Source organism: Cyprinodon tularosa, unplaced genomic scaffold (assembly GCF_016077235.1).
Source record: "Cyprinodon tularosa strain WSP-4 unplaced genomic scaffold, ASM1607723v1 ctg363, whole genome shotgun sequence".
In the NCBI taxonomy this organism is placed as follows: Eukaryota; Metazoa; Chordata; class Actinopteri; order Cyprinodontiformes; family Cyprinodontidae; genus Cyprinodon; species Cyprinodon tularosa.
The window spans coordinates 701223-723007 of record NW_024039078.1 but is presented as its reverse complement, the minus strand read 5'-3'; the positions used below and the strand labels follow the sequence as shown (position 1 = coordinate 723007).

The 21785-nt window shown below is 40.5% G+C and overlaps 1 protein-coding gene across 2 annotated transcripts in view; it reads left to right on the top strand.

The window, feature by feature from the left end:
* The window catches only part of il1rapl2 (interleukin 1 receptor accessory protein-like 2), a 690042-nt gene that overhangs the window by 643554 nt on the left and 24703 nt on the right, over positions 1–21785 (top strand). For both annotated transcript variants that reach the window (XM_038295945.1, XM_038295944.1), the window contains exons 10-12: positions 11317–11457; positions 13054–13114; positions 15746–15855. In XM_038295945.1, coding sequence (XP_038151873.1) covers positions 11317–11457; positions 13054–13114; positions 15746–15855 — 312 coding nt within the window. The remainder of the gene's footprint in view (positions 1–11316; positions 11458–13053; positions 13115–15745; positions 15856–21785) is intronic.

Below are 21785 nucleotides of genomic sequence, written 5' to 3'. Positions count from 1 at the left end.
AGCCTTCATTTTCTACTCACCCCCATGCTGAACAACACTCTGGAGTACTTTTTTGATATCTCAAATGCATCTGGAGATCTGGGAGGCTTCTTGCTGTCTGCTGACATTCAAATAATGGAGGTCTATGGCGCCCGAGGCAGAAAGGTCCATAAAAGTCCACAAAAAACGTTTCAATATTCCTCCATACTGCTCGTCCAATGTATTCCAAGTGTCCTGAGTGGGTAGCGTCCATAATTTACTCGAAACGAAGTCATTTAGAATGTTTTTAGAGCATAAACAGTAGTGTATAGGATTTCCTAAAAGCGCGTTCACGAGTCTACGGAAACCGCGGCAGACCAAACCAGATGAAAGTGCGCATTCAGCGTCTGCTATTCCAATAATGCAAGCGTAGAAGAAGAAATGTGCTGTTTACCTGTGCAAAGACAGAAACAACGAAAGAAAAATGTTTGAGGACTTCAGTGTTGAGGAGGAGCATGAGTTCTTTGCTGAGCTGAATGCGCTGGTTTGGTCTGCCGCGGTTTCCGTAGACTTGTGAACGCGCTTTTAGGAAATCCTATACACTGCTGTTTATGCTCTAAAAACATTCTAAATGACTTTGTTTCGAGTAAATTCTGGATGCTACCCACTCAGGACACTTGGAATACATTGGACGAGCAGTATGGAGGAATATTGACACGTTTTTTGTGGACTTTTATGGACCTTTCTGCCTCGGTCACCATAGACCTCCATTATTTGAATGTCAGCAGACAGCAAGAAGCCTCCCAGATCTCCAGATGCATTTGAGATATCAAAAAAGTACTCCAGAGTGTTGTTCAGCATGGGGGTGAGTAGAAAATGAAGGCTAATCATGTTTTGGGTGTACTATTCCTTTAAAGACCATCAGAGGAAAAAAACAAAAAACAGCAGTTTGGTGATGAGCCTAACAGAAAGGAGGAAGTTACCGTATGTCTTAGTTTAGAGCAAAGCAGAGTTTTATGGCTCAGTCCACATGCCGAAAAAAAATTAAGAGTATGGCATAACTCTTGGGGAGCTGCAGGGATCCGAAGCTCAGGTGAGTGAGTCTATCAGCAGGACATCTATTAGCTTTGCTCTCCTCAGGCCGTCTGGCCTTTATGGATGAGCCTCAGTGAGAAAAGGATACCTGAAAACAGCAGATTAACGTAAGATTAGCAGAACACATTAAAATCATTGCTCTTTATTTTGGGTAATCTGATAATTAAATGAAGATTGATGATTTTTTTATATTTTTATATATTTTCTGTTTAGGTTCCCTTCTCATTTCTTAAAAAGTGGGATTGTGAGAAGTGATTTGGCGCAGTCGGTGCTTAGTAGCCTAATCTGTCTGTGTTTACAAGAATAAAATCACTTTTTCAAAGGATGAAACAAGATTACACAAACAGAACAGAAAACAGTTAAAACATTTTTAAAGGTCACATTATGTGTTCTGAAAAATCAGACTACAATCCATTGATCCTGATAAAATAAGGTTATACAAACCAAGCGTCCATCCTGATAGTCTTTAGATCATGTTTGAGCATAAATAGAATTCCAGCTGTGGGCAAGATGACAGAGGGGCGCCCTCTGCTGGCAGTTCTACAGAAATACTGTAGAGCTACAACCAAGGAAACTAAATAGATGCAATGTCTTGATATAAAGCAACAGCAAACCAACGTAAAATAATTAAACCGATCTACAGCAACTCCTTCCCACACATTTGTTAGGAACAGGAGAAAGAAAACTCCTGTTCCTAACAAATATAAATAGAGACGCAACGTCAAACTAAGAACCGATCAATAAGTCCATCTATTCTATTTATAATACAGTTTTTCCTTAGACTGTAGGGACTAATATCATTGCTATCACTGCTATCAGTGTTCATGACATTTACTCACACATCCATCTGTGTTCATCAAAGTTCAGATTGTCTTTCCAGAGCTGTTCAAGTCTTATTCCTCTTGGACTAATTTTTTTTTCCACCCCTTATCTTAGACTTAGATTAAAACAACTTTTATTGTCATTTTGTGTAGTGTATACACAAAAAAATTGTTTTGTTCAGCTTTCAGACATTGAATGAGCAGCAGCTTAGCAGTATACTGAAAAAATAATGCAACCATTTTTGGCATTTACTTATTCATATTTAATTACTTTAACACAATTGTTTCATGTTAGCAGGGTTGGACATAAAACAATTGTGTTAAAGTTAATAAATGTGATTAAGTAAATGCCAAAAATGGTTGCATCATGAACATTTACATTTCATAAGTGATCAAATCTAAACAGCGTGGGAGAAAAAATCATGGTGCAAAAACAGATTTATATGGAAGTTTTAGAGAATTTCAAAACAAATATATCAGCTTCTTTTTTTTATTGTCATTACACTGACACAAGCACAGAGCAACATTTAACCCATCCTCTTGGGGAGCAGTGGGCTGCCATTTTATGGCGCCCAGGGAGCCGTGTGGGGTTAATGGTCTTTGCTCAGGGACTCACACTGCTAAAAAAAAATCTAGAAATAAGTAAAAAAAATGTCTTAAATCAAGTTTATTTACTCTTAATTTGAGTAGGTAAATAAGATCATTTGCCAATCAAATGAGTATTTTTACTCTTAAAATATTATAATTAGATAATATGGGCAAACTGTCTCGCTTACCTCCTCCATTCAAGACAAAATGCAATTATTTTAAGAAAAAAATTCATACCTGGTTTTCATTTTTTTTGCAGTGCAGAGTGGCAGTCTGTGGGAGTGGGGCTCAAACTCACAACCTCTTGGAAACGCAAGTTGGCGTTTCTTGTTACATTGACATTAATTTTTGCCATCAAAATATCCATATTTGTTTAAATTGTTTTACTCTGTGCATTAATTTGGAAGCTTAAAGATGCCACCTTCTCATTGGGTTGCTGTGCATGTCTACAACTACCCTCTACTGCAAAATTGACCAATAAAATAAAGGTCTCATAAAAAAATAAATAATCTATTGATTACACATCCTCTGTTTTTTTTTCAAATGGCATACAAATGAGATAAAATGCTAGTGCAATATGGGCTTGTGACAGGGTTGAAAAGACACCTGGGTCTTTTCGCCCAAAGCAGCAGAGATGACACACATCCATGGCGTGCAGAAGCATTAGAAACCCTTCTCCTGCCACTCAGCTGAGGATCAGACAGATGGCTCACTGGAACACATCATTAAAGGCTACTTCTGCCTCGCAATAATGCAGATTGTTTTTTGACATATCGTTCTGGCAGCAAATGCTAAATGCTCTCTTAATAAAGGCACACAAAAAAAGACATTTAAAAACAAATCAGAGCTGGGGGGGAGAAAAGTAAAATCCGTTAAGATTAATTAAGGTGTCAGTCTGGTGCTTGGCTGTGATTCCAAAGGAGGAGCTTTTCAGGGAGGAAAAAGTTTCTAATCTAATTGAACTTTCTTTAATCATATTCTTCATGGTGAAAAACAGACACCAGCAGCGTTACAGCTGCCTCCTCTTTATGTGGCTGATAAGTGAAAAGCATTGTTAAAAAAATCAATTTCAAGATCCTGCGCACTCTCTCTCTGCTGTTTCTTAGACGAAGGTAGCAAGTAACTCATTACTAATGGAAACCACAGATGAAAGGTGGAGAGCTGGGGGTGGGGATAATGGAAGGAGAAGATGGAGAGAAACTGAATCTCTGAATCCGTCTCATTAGCAATGGCTTCGTTTAACTGTACAGCAAATATTTGGCAATTAGTTAAATTTGCTGCTTTTCTTTTCCCTGTTTGGACCACTTTTGTATTCCCTTCTGCTGAGCAGAAATTATGAGTGGAAACATCTTTGCTGTTGAAAGTAGAGTAAGAGGGACGCCTGCTGGTTAACCGCAGTAACATCATTTACTGTTATGGGTAATAAAAGCCATGGCAGTGAAAAATCAGAACATGTGCTTATATCATCCACATTACAGGGATGATGGTGCTGTTTCGTCCCTGTCTCTGTCATCCTGTTGATATTGTAATATAAAATTCTTCATTTTAGCTTTTAACAAGGAAAAAGATATAAATCAGTCAGGATTTATGCTTTTCAATGGGATAAAAGAGGGAAAAGCAGCACACTAAGTCCATGAATCCGGCTGACTAAATGAGCTCTGAGGTTAATTTAAGATTGGTGTGACAATATTTGGATTTAACTGATTCTGCAAAAAGACAAAAAAGATGAATTTATTGTTCCAGAGGAATAATATGTGTTTATTACTGAGTAAAAAAAAAAATGTACTTCATACTTTTACGCAAAGTTATGGAAGCCCATTCCTGCCACTTGAAAATGATGCATGGTCTGTCATAAGTATGAGATTCAAAGTTAGAATTAAAGTAATTGGGAAGTCATATTTAAATGTCAAATAATTCTGGCTTACACATGTATAAAAATCTACTCTTTATCAGACGATATTGTCCCAAAATTTAGAAAATGTCTATATTTAAAAAAATCCTGCCTTAAAGTCTGTGCTTTTTTTTCATTATCTTCTGCAGGCCAGTTAGTTATAAGTCAGCCTGAAAACCTAAATTCGGCCAATCATATATCAACGGTCATCTGTCAATCAAATTTACGGAAGTCCAACAATCGTCACACCATTCTGAAAGTCATAGGAAAACGGCTGTTCAAAGCGTTGCATTTCTGAATTCTCCCGAGTATGGCACGACTTTACAGGAGTGAATAAAGTGAATGTGATTGGTCGTTTATCAGTGGGGAATTGTTGTGGCGAAGGTTTGCAAGCAAGTTTTGTTGTGGCCGGTTTCTCGGAAGTATCTTGCTAATCAGTTAGCAACTTAGTGCTAGTAGGTTCCCAATGGGAAATTCCATTGGGACCAAGTAGCACTAAATTGGTGACTTAGAAACGACACTGTCAAGGAACGCTATGGACAGAGGAAACATGCAAGAGGAGGAGAGTTTAGTGTCGGAGGTCATGGATGAGTCTCCTCCATAATACATCTTTTATTTAGAGGAGGAAAGCGGGGAAGAAGATGTTGTGGAAGAGGACGCCAGGGGGGCAGAAGCTTGGTTTGGTGTAGAAGGCTTACAGCCGTACATGTTTGAGTCCTTGCCTCGCAACGCTGCCAGTTCTGTTAGCTCTACGCCTGCTGAAGACACAGACGTCCATCCCCGTGAACACTGGGACGGAACTCAATGGGAAAGGAAATTATTCTGATTTCAACCATTGCGTATATTAGCTGCAACATATGAATCAAAATGCTATGACTGAAAAAATTAGATTGACAGATGACCATTGATATATGATTGGACCAATTTAGGTGTTCAGGCTGACGTTTAACTAACTGGCCTGCATGAGATAACGGGGGAAAAAAACACAAATGTTCTAAATTTTGGGACAATATCGTCTGAAAAAGAGTACATTTGTATACATGTTTAAGCCAGAATTATGTGACATTTAAATATGATTTTCCTACAACTTTAAGGACAGATTCTAATATATCTGCAGTGACAGGACTATAAATCTGAGTTTTTTGCAATTTGGAGAATAAATAAATAACAAATATGCAGCTATGGACATTTTTATATTAATGGATATTTGAAAATAGCAGCAACATCAGAGATGTGCAAAATGACACCAGCAGGTTATTTAACTGACTAAGGTTTCTATCATTACATTTTCTTTTATTTGCTCATGCTCCCGGTGGTTACAGGCAGTGGTGTAGTCTATGTGATACGTGGGTATACGCCGTATACCCACTAGAAAAGCTTGTGAATTTCCGTATAACCACTTAAAAGTGCCCAATAATGCTGCGTTCACACCAGACGCAGCAGGAGCAGCGGGTTTACATGCAAAGACAATAGTTGACGCGCGTCAAGGCGCAGCAAAATTCCCCGCTGCGCTTTTGAGCAGCTGACGCGCACGACGCGCCCCAAAAGCGCTGCTTTTGCGGCTTGACGCGCCGCATCAACCAATCAGAGACGCTGATCTGGGAGCTGGCAGGGAGACAGACATATCGCTGATGAGATGATACAGAGTGCTGTGATCACTCCTCTGAAACAGTTTATTAACGCCTAAATTAACTGAAAATGCTTTTATTATCCTGGTGCCTGCAGTTTGGATTCCGTTTATGAAAACCGCTTCCAGCCGCCGCAGCGAACTGCGAGGTGGCGACCAGGCCAGAGGCTGCTGTTGAATGGGATTCCTACTGACAGTGCACCGCCGGTATGGGAGGGTCTGAGCGGCTCCGACAGAAATAATATTGGAAGGCAGGATGGTAATCTGGATCAACTGACTGCACTGATGAAGTTTTCAGGTGGATTTTCCCACTTAAAAACATTAAAACTACTTAATTCCCACTGATTAAAGCAAATATAGCTGCAAGGCAAAGGAAGGATAGAGCAGGGAGCCTGAAAACCTGAAACCACTGATCACTTGCATGCAAAACCATTCCATGTAGCACAGCTGAGTGTGAAAGAGGGTTCAGCTTAATGAACAATATCTGTACAGATAAAAGATCTTCTCTGTTGTTGTCAAATATAAGTAATCTCATGATGATCAGTATAAATGGGCCTCCTGTTAATCTTCTTGAACCTAGGAAGTATGTGACAACATGGTTAAGAAACCAGCGCTCTGCCACAGAAACAAGAAGACAAGTGAAACATAAGGAGCCTCAAAACAAACATGTCTGGAACATTTTATAGACACAGTTTTAACCTGCATAGTACTTCTGTACTTACATGTAGTACTTGATACATAAGCATGTTTTGTTGTTCTGTTTTATAGATTCTACATCTTTTCAATACAAAGCCAACTGTAGTACAGTTTGCTGTTCATTGATTCAAATGTAAGCATCAGAGAAATTAAGCAATGTTAAATATGCTTAAAAATAAAAAATAAATGGTCAATTACATTGCACTTACTGGTATGCTTATTTCTAAGCACAGTATACCCACTACAATAATGTAGACTACACCACTGGTTACAGGTACTAATATCACCAAAAACAGTTTGTGCATGAGTTCATTGTAATGTATCTTAAAATCCAAGGTTCGACTGAAATGAAATTTCTAAAACCCTGATTAACTGAATTCCCGCTTTTGGTGGATTAGAGACGGATGCAGTGATAGCAAGGTGAGCTAGAAATGACGTAAATCAAGGTGGAGGAGCAAGCCATACTTTGTGGAGAGCGCACCCCTGTGGGCATTCCTGGTTTGAATACAAAAGCCCATATGAACAAAAAATAAATCACTATCACCCTCTAGATTTTCCTCCAGGTTTTACTTGAAGCCTAAAAAACTCCTTTTAACATTAAAAAAGTGATTTCTGAGCGATAACTTTAAGAAACTGCTTTGTGTTCAATATGGTCTTTACTGACATATTTGTATTGGAGGTGTGTTTTATGTTATGTAGTATTAATCTACATTTTATTCCATACAGTGTTAACTAAATATTTTCTCTGAAGACTGAAAAGTGAATTTAAGCAGAATCCGTTACTTTGATGGGAAAAATCAATAAAACGTGGCTGGAAAATGAAGGAGTGCCAGGAAAAGTTGGGGATGAGATGAGTTGCCGTCTGTTTGTTTGTGTTTGTCACAGGAGGAGGTGGGGGAAAGGGAGGCACAAATGGATCATATTTCCCAGGGTGTCATTCACCAGCCATCTTCCATTAATCTTCTATACACTCATATTGCCTATGAAGGAGCTATCATTCAGTTATACAAACACACACACATGCACTCTATTTGATATCGTGTCTGACATTCAGGCATGTTTTCATATATCTCATTGAGCCATGACATTAATACAGCCGCCATTGTTTGGGGGTTTTCTACTTCTAATCTACAGATTTGTAAAACAGAAAGTTATCAAAATGGTTTTTCACAGCAAAACATGTCAATGCCAACATACAACTCAGATCACAGAAGATTCTCAGTCATCCAGGTCATAGTCATCCAGGTCTCAGTCATCCAGGTCATAGTCTCAGTCATCCAGGTCATAGTCATCCAGGTCTCTGTCATCCAGGTCATAGTCTCAGTCATCCAGGTCTCAGTCATCCAGGTCATAGTCTCAGTCATCCAGGTCATAGTCATCCAGGTCTCTGTCATCCAGGTCATAGTCTCAGTCATCCAGGTCTCAGTCATCCAGGTCATAGTCTCAGTCATCCAGGTCTCAGTCATCCAGGTCATAGTCTTAGTCATACAGGTCATAGTCTTAGTCATACAGGTCATAGTCTCAGTCATCCAGGTCATAGTCTCAGTCATCCAGGTCTCAGTCATCCAGGTCTCTGTTATACAGGTAATAGTCATCCAGGTCTCAGTCATCCAGGTCTCCCTTATCCAGGTCATAGTCTCAGTCATCCAGGTCATAGTCTCAGTCATCCAGGTCATAGTCTCAGTCATCCAGGGCTCAGTCATCCAGGTCATAGTCTCAGTCATCCAGGTCATAGTCTCAGTCATCCAGGTCATAGTCATCCAGGTCATAGTCTCAGTCATCCAGGGCTCAGTCATCCAGGTCATAGTCTCAGTCATCCAGGTCTCAGTCATGCAGGTCTCCGTTATCCAGGTCATAGTCATCCAGGTCATAGTCTCAGTCATCCAGGTCTCAGTCATCCAGGTCTCCGTTATACAGGTAATAGTCATCCAGGTCTCAGTCATCCAGGTCTCCCTTATCCAGGTCATAGTCATCCAGGTCATAGTCTCAGTCATCCAGGTCATAGTCTCAGTCATCCAGGTCATAGTCTCAGTCATCCAGGGCTCAGTCATCCAGGTCATAGTCTCAGTCATCCAGGTCTCAGTCATGCAGGTCTCCGTTATCCAGGTCATAGTCATCCAGGTCATAGTCTCAGTCATCCAGGTCTCAGTCATGCAGGTCTCCGTTATCCAGGTCATAGTCATCCAGGTCATAGTCTCAGTCATGCAGGTCTCCGTTATCCAGGTCATAGTCATCCAGGTCATAGTCTCAGTCATCCAGGTCTCAGTCATGCAGGTCTCCGTTATCCAGGTCATAGTCATCCAGGTCATAGTCTCAGTCATCCAGGTCTCAGTCATGCAGGTCTCCGTTATCCAGGTCATAGTCATCCAGGTCATAGTCTCAGTCATCCAGGTCTCAGTCATGCAGGTCTCCGTTATCCAGGTCATAGTCATCCAGGTCATAGTCTCAGTCATCCAGGTCATAGTCTCAGTCATCCAGGTCATAGTCTTAGTCATACAGGTCATAGTCTCAGTCATCCAGGTGAGTTTTAGTCATTCAAGAAAAGATAAATCAAACATTACCCGCCACATATCTGACTCAATAACCATTAAAACAACTCTTTTCATTCATTTCAGACGGAACTATTCACATACTCATACATACCAAGTACCATTTCCTCTGATCACAGAGCAGCTGGCTTGCTTGGTCTCGCAATGAATCCTGGGATATCCAAGGATAGCAAGGATACATCTGATCCGTCCTTCAACTCGGGCAAAAAGAAAGAAGGCATTTGTAGGCCGAAGCCGAACCAGTAAAGGTTCGAATGAACCTTCTAATCTGGCCTTCGGAGGATGCAGCCCATGAATTCAAACAGCCATAGTGTAAATCTCAGTCCTTTAATTAAGTTTGCTGCTGTTTAGTGAAGTTAGATTGTATACCATATTAAAGCAACACTATGTAGGTTTGGACCCAAGTATTAACTTAAATTGGAATGTATTAAAGGATTTTCAGATCAATGTACAGTTCTTGGCAACTACCGATGCTCTGTGTGGGATGATCCTTCAAAGAACTTTTGATGGTAGAAGCCCAAACTTCCTTTTATAAAGCAGTGTATGAAGGATATTGAGGATCATTAAGACCGATTTTACCCTGATTGATGAACCTGACTTGATCAGTCATACATTTGGTTCTCTGATGTAGAATTTAACCCTTTATAGGGCAAGTTAGCGTTTTTGATTAATTGCATACCCCTTACAAATGGAACCCCCCCCCCCCCCAGTGAAGTCTAGAAGCACAAGATCTATATCCAGCCATTAAACTAAAATGCTGCTACATGGCTGTACATCTCATTTTGGCATTTGACCAATTAGATGAGCCCTTGAAGGATATATTACCTACTGTAAATTAAGTTACAAAAAAACAAGTCAAGAACAAAAAAGGTAAAAAGCTAATTGAAAGTTAAAAAGTTAAGAAGTCTAGTTAACAATTATATTTAGGTTCATAAACTTAAAAAAAATAGAAGTGCCAGTATCAGCATTAATGCCTCTAAGGTTATGTTGTACCAAAGAAAATGTGTTTTTTTCCCTCTCAGAGTGTTTTTCATGAATTTCTGGGCTCTCCTCAGAAGCACTTTAGTTATTGTTCTCAATATATTCGGGCGAGTTGGCGTCCCTTATTACATTGACTTTAATTTTTACCATCAAAATATTCATATTTTTTGAGTGTTTCAAAGGTAATAAGGTCTTGTCCTGGATTCCAATAACACTATTGGATTGAAAATTAGATTTTCAAAATATTTTACTGAGTCGCCTACAAAAAGATAATCTTCTCTTTTTTTTTTATCTTTTCTTTAAACAAGATATAATTTTGAGAAAAAAACAGAGATCTGATAAAGCAAGTCCTTAGAAAGATACATTTTGAAATGTGATTGTTGGAGCAGTGACAGTGCATAAAGTCTTTACATCACCATTTTAAACCTCGCTTCATCTACCTTGTTCAGATGTCTTTCCTCATTTAGATTAATTTCCTTTCCATGGAACCACCAAGAACTGTCCCTCTGAACTCCATTTAAACTGTTAAGTGTGCTGATCATTTTCTCTTTCTAGTCAGACATTAAAGTTCAAACAGAATCACTCTTATGAAAGACACAGATATCCAGACAGTAGTCGCTCACTGATTTGACCGTTGCTTTAACAGCCTGTCTGGTTCATTTTGTTTGTGTATTGAGGGTTTTCTCTCTGAGTCACGCATTCCCTTTATCTGTGCTAAACTGATAGGAATGATTGGCACTCTGAGAATGATGCATCTCAAAGCTGCTGTGAATCATCAAAAATAAAAAAAATCCTATCTAAAAAGCCATCATTATTAGGTTCTGCTTTTGTTTGTGGGATTTAAAAAAAAAGGCTCAATTCTGCTTGGAAATGGGCCACTCTGAAGGGAATTAAGCTTTTTATTTCCCAATGTCAGATTGCTGTAGATACCCTCATGTTTGAGCAAAGTAGTTTATTTAAAAGGATGCAAGAAAATTAAAGTCAAAGAACACCAGAGTAAAGTGCCTCTACTTGTATTTACCTCCCCTTCAGCTGGAATTGCTCAGCCGTTAGCTGATAAGAATCTCATCAGCTCCTTTGTGCATTCTCTTCCCGCTCCATCTCTGACAGATATGTATCGCCTGGAGCTGGCGGGTGGCCTCGGGGTCATCTTGCTGTTGTTGGGTATCCTGACGGCTCTGTATAAGTGTTACAACCTGGAGATCATGCTCTGCTACAGGAGACACTTTGGGAGCGATGAGACGGAAGACGGTAAGCTAATCCGAGTCTTTCCAGGGTTCTTCATGGTAACGTGACACAAATGGGTTTGGTAGATGTCACTTAACTTATGGAAGATCAGACAGCTCATGAGTTTGTTCAAATCAACCGTCTTTAAAGCAGCACTAAGTAACATTTTACTGTAAAATATCATCTTATAAGTCTTTGTGATTGTAATAAAGGTGTTTATGAGTTGAGTTGTTTATCACCTGCCCCTACCTGCTCTGCTTGGAGAACCACACTTAAAAAATTTTCCATGCCACCAACCCAGTGGCAGTCTGTTCTTCTTCTCGTGGCGTAACCACTAACCTCATGCTGCGTTCACAACGAACGTGTTTAGAGCATCAAAAAGACTTCCAACACCTCATCTAGGATGCCTCAACAAACTGAAGTCAGATAATTAAGGGAGTGTTTTTGAGGTCCTTGATTCACATCAAGCAAAGTGTCTGCAGAGGCTTCTAACGCACCTTAAAGGGCTGGTTATCCTCCGCAGCAGTGTGTCGCAGTGAGCTTGATGCAGATATGTTTGATTTATGCCCAATTTTGAAGCGTGGTCTGCACTATGTTATTCAACGCAAGAGGGACAATCAGGAACTAGCTCTGAGTCAAGATACGGCCGAGGCGCCGAGGAAGTGGGGCCAGTTTGTGCGACGACGGAAGGATATGAGGGGTAAAAAGAGCGGGGATCCAGGTGGAAAAAGGGTCCCAGTTTTCTTGCGCATAGCTGGTCCATCTTCACGAGTCGTTTTCCACAATGGTGGTCATACAAAAAAAAGCTGATAAGGTACCAAACAGGAAATACGCATAGCGTAGAGCGGATGTACAATTGACCAATCAGAGGCCTCCTGTCTGCGGCACTGTCTGCAGTCACCTACAATTTTGGAGAGGTGCACCAGAGTGTCTGCGGGAGGGGCGGGGCATATCTGCATTCAATGCAACACACATGCAGATGACCTGGTTTCTGAGTATAAATCAGCCTCTCCAAAATTTTAGGTAACCCGCAGACAGGAGGCTTCTGATTGGGCCATTGAAACATATATTATCCTAACTGGGAATGACCTTGATGAACTAAAGTTGTTCTTCCTCCAAATGTTCGTGTGTGAGAAAGTTCTTTATGTAGGGGTGGGATAATTCCAAGGGAGAGTGTGTGTATTGGGAGATGCTGTATAAAAGTATGTACTGAGCTTTGCCCAGTCAAGGCTCTATCTCTCCATCTGAGGACGTTAAATCAATTTGAACCTTCTCTTGCAAGAGTCTCAGCTTCTTCCTCAACTTCACAGTAGCAATTTGCATTCAAATGCTGTTTTTAACTAGTTTATTTTAGATAATGTACCATTCCACCCAGCTCTTTCTATATTTTATTGTGATATACCTCTTTCAACCACTTTGAAGGTGATCCTGCTGTAGATGTGGGTTACTGGGCAGTCAGCATTTACAACAATGCTTTTTTCAATGTGTCCTGCAGGGGGAGCACCACTCTAACAATACTTATTGCTATTTTAAGTGAACTGCTAAACAGGACACATAATTTGTTTCAGAGCAGTTTCCTTGCATCTTAATGGTTATGTCTGTTTTCCCTTCTCTCGTCAGATAATAAGGAGTATGATGCCTATCTTTCCTACACTAAAGTGGAGCTGGACTCTCTGGGCAGGTCAGGTCTCTCATACATTTAGGCTGAACTGTGTGATTCCTTGAAGCATTTTAAGTTAAACCTGACTTTATTCTTCTAATAGTTTTAATTTTTCAGACTCATTACTTTTTTTTTTAATGCATACGCTTATGTTCATTTGTCATTTCATTTTCTGAATTCATGTTTGTTTCTTTTTGGAGTCTATGTCAAGGATTGGAGCCTGCTTTTTACATAGAATTTTTTTTTCAGAAGTTCTCTGGGTGTTGAAACTACCAACTGTATGCCAGTTCTTACCAGAGCATGTGAGCGGAATGTGGATCGAGCGGAAAAAATATGGTCGAGCGCAAAGCGGTTTTCAATTCAAAGGCCGGAGCGAGGATTTCGCTCTGCTCCAGTTCGCTCCGATGCGCTCACAACGTCAATTAAATATGATGGATTATAACATTTTTAAAATAACATTTATTTGATTTAAGTCTAGTAAAATAAATTACTAATTAAATAGGAAACGTGGGGCAACATGAATGGAGCTAGGTGTTACGTTCCCAGCTGGGATAATTTAACAGCCAGATAAATAAGACAATAAACATGTATCGGTCACATTATTAAATCAAACGCAGTGTCCCAGGCCCCTGGCATCATTAGATGAAGGAAAAATGTCAGTAAATCACTTTTCTTGAAAATTTAAGCGAGCGTGGATTGATTTCGCCGGAGCAGCAGGAAAATTAATGTGAGCACGGGGCGGATTTTGAGCGGAGCGTCCAACTTTGAGCGGCGGAGCGAATGAGCAAACATCCACCTGAGCGGGGAGCAGGAACTGCGCGGTGCTCTGTTCCGTTCACGTGCTCTGGTTCTTACCATATAAAAAAAAAAAACGCTGGAAGAGTGAATCTGGAGAAGGTTCTGTATGGAGCCAAATTGGGATCATGAAGGTTCTTCAAAAACATTTTTTAAGTGAAAACTTTTTTTTTCAAGACAAAACAAAAATAAATATAAAACAAATCAGCCAAAGAACACCAAACATAAAAACAAAAAATATTTCAAACTGAAACAAAAATCTTCTCAAACAGAAGAAAATTCTATAGAAAATGAAAAAAGTAAGCAAGAAATGAATAAAAAATGTTTAAAAGTATTTTTTAGATTTGGTTTGATTTTTTCAGTTTGGGATTCTGTTTGCAGTTTCACAGCCCTGCCCTCTTGGTTTTGGGGGCGGGGCTTAGATGGCTTAGAGTGTGTAATGACTAGGGTTGGGAATTGATAAGATTTTCATGATTCTGATTCTCTTATCGATTCTGTGTAACAATGAAATTGGTAAGTGCACGGTGACATTCGTCTACCTTCGCCTGGGACATTCTATTTCTGCCTGCCTCGGCGAAAACAGAAGGCAGTGAACGGTAGCTGCCAGCCTCTGAGCCACCAGGCTACCCGTCTCATCACAATCATCTAAATCTAACGGAGACGGCATCCGTTTAATGAAAAAGCATTACTGTACAATTTGGGGAAATAAACTAATGTCCTCCTGATTTAAATAAATGAGCATCACCTTTCTCTCTCTTCCTGAACTGCGGAGCTACTTCGTAGCATGTTTAATAATCCCAAAGATAGGTAGGAAATGGGTTTATTTGCAGAAATGGCATATGATTTACCAGGAACCACATTAAGCACAGCCAGTGATATAAAACTAGCTACTTACCACCAGAGTTGCCTTCCATGCCGGTCGTCACTTTAGCTTCTGTCCGGAAGCATCAAAAACACAGCATTCGTTAAAATGTATGCCATGTTGTGTGCGCAGGTGTTTCTGCATGTTGGATGTATTTCCTCCTGCAGATGTAATTACCACTTTGCAATAATTGCAAAGAACCTTGTTGCCATCTTTCTCTTCCTTAAAATGAAGCCAAACATTTTGATCGCTTTACCTGAAGGGGCGCAATTTTTTATTTTTTTTGCTTTTCTAGACCAACACCTGGTCACGTCGTACTTGCTTACTGAATGCTGTGTGCCTAACTTGCGTAAAAAAATGTGACGTAAGTCATGCTGCGCAGAGCTAGGCTCTGATGCTGCCTGGAACCGTTATGAGAATTGTTAAGCGAGCTGCCAAACGGTGGAATTGGACATGGAATTGGAACAGACGGAACGGTTTTCGATTCCCATCCCTAGTAATGACAATTAACAGCTTTGTTGTCTACAGAAAACATTTCAAGCTGTTGCATTCAGGTATCATGCAAACTAGAAATGCCTTTAAATCATGATCAATATTCTATATTTATGTGATTAGTTTAGAAAAACAACAAACTGACACAGCTGGAGTCCTGCCGCCGCTGCAGTCAGTCTGGCAGAGCCTCCACCGCACTAAGAGAGTCCTGCAAAGGACTCATTTCTCTAATGAGATTTGTGTCGTATGTTGATAAAAAGCTTCTTTGCAGAATCAGCCCAAACTGATGGAGGTAATTAGAATATTTCAAGTATTTACTGAGACCACTGAGGCAGATAAAAGATTCAGTGAGTTATCCACTCCCGGTTAGACACTGGCTATCATATTTTCTCAACAGAACCTCTTTTCCAAACTTCCGAAATGGCCTTTAAATGAATTTGGAGACATTTGTCCCACAGTGTTTGCAGCCTGAGAACATTTTTCTCTATTTGCTCTCCCAACAGGACAAGCAGTGATGAGGAGACCTTTGCCCTGGAGATCCTGCCGGACGTTCTTGAAAAGCATTACGGATACAAACTATTTATACCAGACAGAGATTTAATACCCAGCAGTAGTAAGTATCCTCCCATTTATCAACCTCCGCCTCCATTCCTCCTGCACACAAACACACCCACTCTCTCTCTATAGGTCATTGCAATCCCCAATCCCCAGAATTCATCAGTCTGTCAGAATAAATCAAAATGTGTGCAGACCTTCATCATGGCACACTTGCTGCCGGACAAATGTATCTCTGTCAGCTCTCAGGTGTGCATCACGCGCACAATAAAACACATTTTCTTTTTTTTTATTTAAACTTTAGTTGAATTGTATCTCTTTCCATCAGGAGTTAACCTGCACTGTATTTGCACGTGTCTTCTGAGTTCCCGTCTAGCTCTCACGGCCTGCAGACGGGCCAAACATTCACGTTTCCACATGATGAAAACGTTTTTCTGGATAAGATTGTAAACATTGAAGCAGATCTCAACCTGTGATTCATGCTTTAACTTCCTGACATTTAAAGGTCTTCTATCCTGATTTTTAAACCCTTCGAAGTCGCCTATCAGCAAATGGTTGGTGAATTAAAGCCTTTGGCACTTTGTTGGTTTTAATTTAGGAAATATTTCTAAATGGGTCCAACTTAATGCCATCATTGCGGACATGGCTTCTGCTCCGCTTGAACAAAGACCGAATGCACCCTAGTAAAGGGCCCCTACAGTAGCAGCCATTCAAAATGGCCCTTCGCAGTCAAACCCGAGCCGAATGGCAGCCCACTTCCCTGCAACTCTCAGCCAAATCCCCTCCAACTTCTAGCCACTGGCCTTCTCCTGGGCGTTCATTTGTCTTACTCTGACTCCTCCCTTTCACTGAATTACAGGGTCTAACCAGGAGATGGTGCTTCTATTTTGACCTTATTGTCCACAAATCATGACAGAGAGAATATTTTAGTACAAAGATTGATGTTTAAAAAGGAATTGTAGAGGACCAGCCAAGAACCAGCCAAGGGCCCATCAAGGAAAGTGGGGAAAATTTGAATGTCTACTACAGAGCACCACAAGGGATCCAGTTGGATGCCTTCTTCAGGTCCACTAAACACACACGAACCAGTTGTGTAAACTCTTATGAACTCTCAACTTCCCTGCAGAGGGTAGAGCTGATCCATGGTTCCACTGGTCCTCCTGAATCAGAGGTCGACATTCAGCCTGACTCTCCTCTCCAGCAGCCTAGCGTTTCATTTTTTTCCTCCTGCTTGGTCTAAAAAAGTAACCGTTACTGAGTACCTAATTTTTTATTGATTACTTTTAGTGTTTCTTAAAGCCAGACAGTTGCCATTCGAAATTACTTTAATTTTGTGTCGTGTGTGATCGGCTTTTTCTACAAAACTAAGCAACTGAATTAACATCCGCCTGGGCCAATGATTCCATCATATTTGCCAAGAATTAGACTTAGACAAACTTTATTGTCATTTCGGTTTTGTAGAGCTCTCATGAGCTCCTTTCCATTGCTTAAAGTGCGGCAATGATCACATGTAAACATTGGGAGAAAAAAACATGGTGTAAAAATATGCATTGATACATTAGCAGCCATTCAAAATGGCCGTTCCCAGTCAAACCCAGCCGAATGACAGCAAAATCCCCTCCAACTTCCAGCCACTTGCCTTCTCCTCGGTGTGCATATTTTTTTACTCTGATTCCACCTTTCACTGAATTACATGGTCTAACCAGGAGATGGCGCTTCTCTTTAGATCTAAATGTCCACAAATCATGACAGAAGGAATATTTTAGATGTTTAAGGCCCCGTCCACACGAAGTCAAAACGAACACGAAACGCTAATATTTTCCAGAACGTTTGTCGGAAAGACGGAGACGTAAAATAAATGTGATCGTCCACACGAATGCATGAAAACGCTGCAAAATGTATGCCAGGCCTGTAAGTGGTGCTGTGGTGCCAAAGCAAAAATAGGCGACGAAATGTTGGGCATGCGCACTAATATTTATACATGGTTGCCCTGCGGGTCCATTTTCGTGGTTCAGTCAAATTCAGGTGCTGAACTATGTCGTCGATATTGTTCTGTTCTTCCTGGAGATATTCTAGAAGAAGAAGATTCTGTTGTAAGCCCGACAGCAGGGTGAGTAGCATTAGCAGCAACAGCGCCATTGTTGTTGTGATACTGTGTCGCGCATGCGTGTTTAGAGGCGACGCTATGACGCATGCGTGTAAAAAAAAAAAATGCGGTTAGAGCTTAAGGATTGAAACGCGAAAACGGCGTTTCAAAATCTTCCCACTCTGAAGGCTTAATAAAAAAAAAGATTGTTTACAGACCCCCGAAACGCCGGCTTCGTATGGATGAGAGGCTGGTTTGGTGAAAAATTTGTGCATTTAGGCCAGGGTTTGGCTTCGTGTGGACGGGGCCTAAAACAGAATTTTAGGGGACCAGCCAAGGGCCCATCGAAGAGAGTGGGGAAATTTTGAATGGCTATACTGTATGGTCAGTGTGATGCAGAGTTTCGGAGTCTGCTGGACCTGCTTCGAATGCTGCAAAGCCTCTTTTCAGAGGACAGCAGGGAGAACAGTCCATGGTGGGGGTGTGAGGGGTCATTGGTGACGTTACGGGCTCATGACATGCACCATCGCCGAGGGATGCAGAAATAATTAGGAAGTTCTTAAAAGACCTAAAACTGAACAGATTTAGTCTGATTGAAGTTAAAAAAAAGTGACATATGTTTAAATGAAGTTATCTCAAACAGCTTGTTTCAAAAAAACCTGAGCTATAGTCCCCATAAGAGTAGCATAAAATTATCTTTTTTTTAACAAATACTAATATGGGTTGTGATAAATAATAGCTAATTTGCTATTAGCTTCATCTCAAAGACTCAAAGGGTTTAAAAAAGTAAACAGTTCATAAAAGAGTCAGTCAGAATTTATTATCATCTAGAGACTATTAATAACAGGAGGTGAAATGCAGCTCCAGACGAGCAGAGCGTGTGGTGACGTCATCAGTACGCTTCTGTTCCAACTGACCCAGATTTCTGCTGCATGCTCCCATTCGCTCCAGTCCAGACTTTCCTGGGTTCTTCTCAAAAACGTACTTGGTGAGGACACGAGTCCGTACTCGCGTTCTTGTGAAAAAAATTCTATACAATTCTATACACCTGGAGAAAAAAATAAAGGAGAAATGTAAGAAATATTCAAAAAAAAATTTTTTAGATTTGTTTATCTTTTTTCAGTTTTGGATTCTCTTTGCAATTTCAAACCGCTGGCCTCTTGGTTTTGGGGGGCAAGGCTTAGATGACATAGAGCAGAGGTCTTCAACATGTTGGGAAAGTTTTGGATAATTAGACTTTTTTTTATTTTTTCATATTCCCCCTTCAGTTTTTTCCATTAATTGAAATGTCTTTAAATAAACATTAACATGAATCCAACACACTGTAGTAAACAGATAAATGGAGGCAGCGGATGTCTTTCAGTCATCAATGCTCACATTCAGCAACACACAAGAGCTCTTTCAAGCTGGACACCGTTTCATTCACAACACCTGTCCCATCAACCAGGAATCAGAATCAGAAATACTTTAATAATCCCAGGGTGGAATTACTTTGATATAACACAATTTCATACAATATATATAATGAGGGGGCCCCGCTCCATCTCGCCATCGGTTTGGGGGTCCTTGGCCTTGAAAAGGTTGAAGACCGCTGGCATAGAGTGTGAAATGCTGATTACCAGCTTCAGTGTCTACAGAAAACATTCCAAGTTGTTGCATTTAGGAATCATGCCAACTAGAAATGCCTTCAAATCATAATCGATATTCTATATTTATGTGATTAGTTTAGAAAATCCTCAAACCGACACAGCTGGAGTCCTGCCGCCGCTGCAGTCAGTCTGGCAGAGCTTCGGCTGCTTTAGGTCCTGCAAAGGTTAAACAAGGACTTATTTCTCTAATGAGATTCGTGTCGCATGTTGATAAAAAGCTTCTTTGCAGAGTCACCCCAAACCGATAGAGGTAATTAGAATATTAAAAGTGTTTAACAAGACCCCTGAGGCAAATAGGAGATTCAGAAAGTTATCTACTCCTGGTTAGACACTGACTATCATATTTTCTCAACAGAACCTTTTCCAAACTTCTGAAATGGCCTTTAAATGAATTTGGAGACATTTGTCCCACAGTGTTTGCAGCCTGAGAGCATTTTTCTCTTCTCAAAGACTGAAAGAGTTTAAAAAAGTAAACAGTTAATGAAAGAGTCAGGGACCTTTCTAATTAATATCATCAATACAATGTCTGCTGTGCATAAACACACATTTCTGTCTGAGCTGCAGAGTGAGTGGAGCACAGATAGGCGTCTTCTAGAAATAATTCAATTATCCTGCCTGCTTAGTGCCACACAATGAACAAAATAAATAACGAGCAAAAAGAGGCGAGGACACGGGGCACTGGTCTGAGCTGTTTTATTAATTGATTAACATAATCTGAGGCACAGGGGTTGAAGGACAAGAGGAAGGAGGAGGGGCTTAACGACTGATGGAGAGGAGCAGCGGATGAAAGGCAGAAAACAGGCTGAATTCAGGAGGTTCTGTTCTATTTGTGCTTCTCCGATTGAGCGTGAAATTACAATGTGATGTTAGAGAGTCTGCGTCATTAATTCAGTTAGCAGGTGAAGACGTGACTGGGACGAGTAAGATATACAGGAGGAGGAAATCTGGTGTTTACAGAGGCAAGCAGTTTTAAGTAAGACAACATGGAGAATGTTGCATGAAACTAAATGAGTAGTTAACAGAATGTCACCATCCACCCCTAACCATCACCTGACCTCCTGCAGGGTCTATTTTCTAAAAGATACGCATTCATAGATCATTTGTAAACCTGTATGACATCTCTGACTCTCTGGAGTGAATGTTGCTACAATATTGTGTGGGAAGTGCCTAGTGGTTAGAGCAGTGAGAAGGTTGCAAGTACCCGGTTCGATCCCCACAGCCTCCACTCTGGGTGCCTCAGCAAACCCCTTAAAGTCGTAGGGGAATCATATTTAAATGTCAAATCATTCTGGTTTAAACATGTATATAAATGTACTCTTTATCAGACTATATTGTCCCCAACTTTAGAAAATTTATATTTAAAAAACATCCCGTCTTAAAAACTGTGGGGGTTTTTCGTTATCTTATGCAGGCCAGTTAGTTATACGTCAGTCTGAACACCTAAATTCGGCCAATCATATATCAACGGTCGTCTGTCAATCAAATTTTTTCGGTCATAGCATCTTGGTTCATATGTCGCAGCTAATATACGCAACAAATGAAATCAGAATCATTCCTTTCCCATTGAGTTCCGTCCCAGTGTTCACGGGGATGGACGTCTGTGTCTTCAGCAGGCGTAGAGCTAACAGAACTGGCAGCGTTGCGAGGCAAGGGCTCAAACATGTACGGCTGGAAGCCTTCTACACCAAACCAAGCTTCTGCCGCCCTGGCGTCCTCTTCCATAAGATCTTCATCCCCGCTTTCCTCCTCTAAATAAAAAATGTATGACGGAGGAAACTCATCCACTAAGTTGCTAACTGGTTAGCAAGATGCTTTAGAGAAACAAGCCACAATCGAACTTTCTTGCGAACCTTCCGCCACAACAATCCCGCCTCCTTGATAAACGACCAATAACATTCACTTTATTCACTCTTTTAAAGTTGTGCACCACTCGGAAGAATACAGAAATGCAACGGTTGTAATGGCCGCTTCCCTACCACTTTAAATATTTACTCTATATCTCAACAAGATCCATTTGTGGGAACTCTTAAATAGCCCTTTTATTTTATGCCATCAGGATTGATTGAAAATTGACAGAATCCTCAAATCTGGACAAGAAAATAAAAATGGTTTAGTATGTTGTTACTCGGGGAAAAGGCTCAATAGGCTTATTTTCTAGTCTACTATGATTGTAGGTTTACAGAACCAGCAACCAGAAACTGATGACTGTCCTTTCCTCTGCAGACCAAAGGCAAAGCGAAGCAATTATATTTC